General features: G+C 71.7%; 1 protein-coding gene across 1 annotated transcript; it reads right to left on the reverse strand.

Annotated features, from left to right (window-relative positions):
- Positions 1–717: 717 nt before the first annotated feature.
- WBP1 (WW domain binding protein 1) lies at positions 718–2,270 on the reverse strand (the record flags this gene model as incomplete). The annotated part of the gene is given in 3 exon segments (XM_021382573.1): positions 718–1,839; positions 1,940–2,101; positions 2,168–2,270. Coding segments are annotated over 3 exon segments (921 nt in total), but the record flags the coding sequence as incomplete, so codon positions are not given.
- Between the last annotated feature and the right edge of the window lie 166 nt (positions 2,271–2,436).

The raw sequence follows: 2,436 nt of genomic DNA on the forward strand, positions 1-2,436 counted from the left end.
CTGCTGCTGCAGCTGCTGCGCCCCGACTCGCCTCGCCTGGGCCCCGTGCTGGCCGCCATGCGCGACGAGCGCCAGCTCTGGACGCCCTTCGGTCTGCGCTCGCTCGCCCGCGACAGCCCGCTCTACATGCAGCGCAACACCGAGCACGACCCGCCCTACTGGCGGGGCTCCGTCTGGGTCAACATCAACTACCTGGCGCTGCGGGCGCTGCACGGTTACGCCAGCCAGCCGGGGCCACACCGCGAGCGGGCGGCGCAGCTGTACGGCGAGCTGCGGCACAACCTCATCGGCAACCTGTACCGGCAGTACGCCGAGAGCGGCTACCTCTGGGAGCACTACAGCGACAGCACGGGCAGCGGGCAGGGCTCCCACCCCTTCACCGGCTGGTCGGCGCTCGTGGTGCTGGTGATGGCCGAGGACTACTAGTGGGGGGTGCCGGGGTCCTGGCTTTCTCAGGGCGGGTGGAGGGTCCCAGCCCTGGGGCTCCCATTCTCCACCAATAAACCCTGGACGTGACATTCGTCACTGCCTGTGCTGGAGCTCCGTGTGGGGCTGCGGGCACAACCACTGCTGCCCCCACACCCTGGCTGTCCTTTCCCTCATGCTGCCGTGGGTAGCACCACCTCATCACGGGGGTCTCCGCCCATGGGGAAGATCTTGGGAGCTGTTTCACAGCTCAGCTCTGCAATGCCCCCAACCTACAGATGAGCACGGGAGCACCGTGATTCCACATCTCTTTAATGATGGCGGAATGCTACTGGGGTCCCAGCCACCCGCACCCAGGCCCACAGGCTGCAGCGGGACGGAGCTGCCCCCACGGCCGGGATGGCTGCGGCCCAGTTCCCTGGAAGCAGTTCGGAGGGGAAGGCGTGGGGCATGGCGGTGCCACAGCAGGGTACCCAGCGGGGCCATCCCGGGGGCTCCGTGGCGAGAGTCCACAGCCCAGGGACAGTGGCGGCGCCTGCGGGGCCGCAGCGGGGAGCAGAGGCGAGGGAGGGCAGCCAGGTCGCACCCAGACCCTCTGAGCAGGGGCGGCTTCGGCACCGTGGTGCCCCCAGCCCGGCTGCTCCAAGGCAGGGAGCGGTGGTGGCGGGGAGAGGCGTGGGCTGCTCCGGGCTGGCCCCGCAGGCTGGGTGGCGGCGGTGTCACGGGGGGAGACAGCGATGCGGCCGGGCAGGGCCCCTCAGACAGGCAGGGGGGGAGTGCCCGGCTCCGCGCCACCCGCCTCGGCTTGGAAGCCCTGCTGGGCCTGCGTGGGGCTGGCCTTGCCCAGCAGGCGTGCACCCTCGCCCTCGCTCTCCTCGCCGCCCTCCTCCTCCTGGCAGCGCCCCACCTCGATGCCGGAATCACCCGTCAGGCGCCGGTGCCGGTAGTGCTCGCCGCCCTCCTCCGTCTCCGCATCGCGACTCTCCTCCTCCTCACCCTCCTCGATGTCAGAGCAGCGGTGGCAGTCGGCCTCGAAGAAGTCCACGTTGGAGGAGAAGAGCGCGTGCTTGTGCGGGGCCGGGCGGGCGGGCGGCTCCTCGGGCAGCTCCCAGCTGGCGCCGGTGCCGGTGCTGCTGGTGCCGCACTCCTCGCTGGGCGTGCTGGCCTGGCTGCGCTCCGTCTCGTCCGTCACCTGCACCGAGAGCGAGGTGCTGCTGGGGGACGTCACGCAGCTCGACTCGCAGGAGCAGCTGGTGTAGTTCTCCGAGCTGGGCGACAGCGTCAGGCTGCTGGAGCCCAGGCGGCTGCGGGGCCCGCTCAGCTGCGCCAGGATGGAGCTGTAGGGTGGCGGCGGCGTGCTGGGCCGGTGGGCCACCTCCTCGTAGGCGGGCAGCTTGAAGGAGGCCAGCATCCCTGCCGGCAGAGCGCGGGGTCGGCGTGGCACAGCGCCCCGGGGCGCGGCCGTCCCCAGCGGAGGAACGGGGACAGACGGACGCGGGGCGGAGGCACTCACTGAGGTCCATCATGGAGGCAGGGTAGTTGCAGGCACCGTGGTAGGCGATGAGGTTGATCTCCCGCTGCCGCTGCTGCTGCTGCAGGCGCAGCTTGGCCCGCCGGTGCCGGTAGGCACAGCAGCAGCTGAAGAGGATGAGGACGGTCCAGAGCAGCCAGAACCCTGCGGGCAGAGCGCCGTGACCGTCCCCTCGCCGCCCCCAGCCCCGCCCCCGAGCCCCGCACTCACACCACAGCTCGTAGTAGTAGGTGCAGCAGCCGCTCTCCCCGCAGCAGTGCCCGGTCTCGCACACGTAGGGCTGGTTGTTCACCCCCGGGCAGTACTCCCGGGCCTGCGGGGCACAACGAGCCCATTACGGCCGGGTCCTCCCGGGCACCGGGCCCCGCGCTCGTGGTGAGCGATCGGGGACGGGACTGCGCCGGGATGGAGAAGGGGCTGGGATGGGGCCGGGCCGGGACAGAGCCCCGGGCACCGCAGCGCCTCGGGGCCGGGCCGGG

Source organism: Numida meleagris, unplaced genomic scaffold, assembly GCF_002078875.1.
Source record: "Numida meleagris isolate 19003 breed g44 Domestic line unplaced genomic scaffold, NumMel1.0 unplaced_Scaffold250, whole genome shotgun sequence".
In the NCBI taxonomy this organism is placed as follows: Eukaryota; Metazoa; Chordata; class Aves; order Galliformes; family Numididae; genus Numida; species Numida meleagris.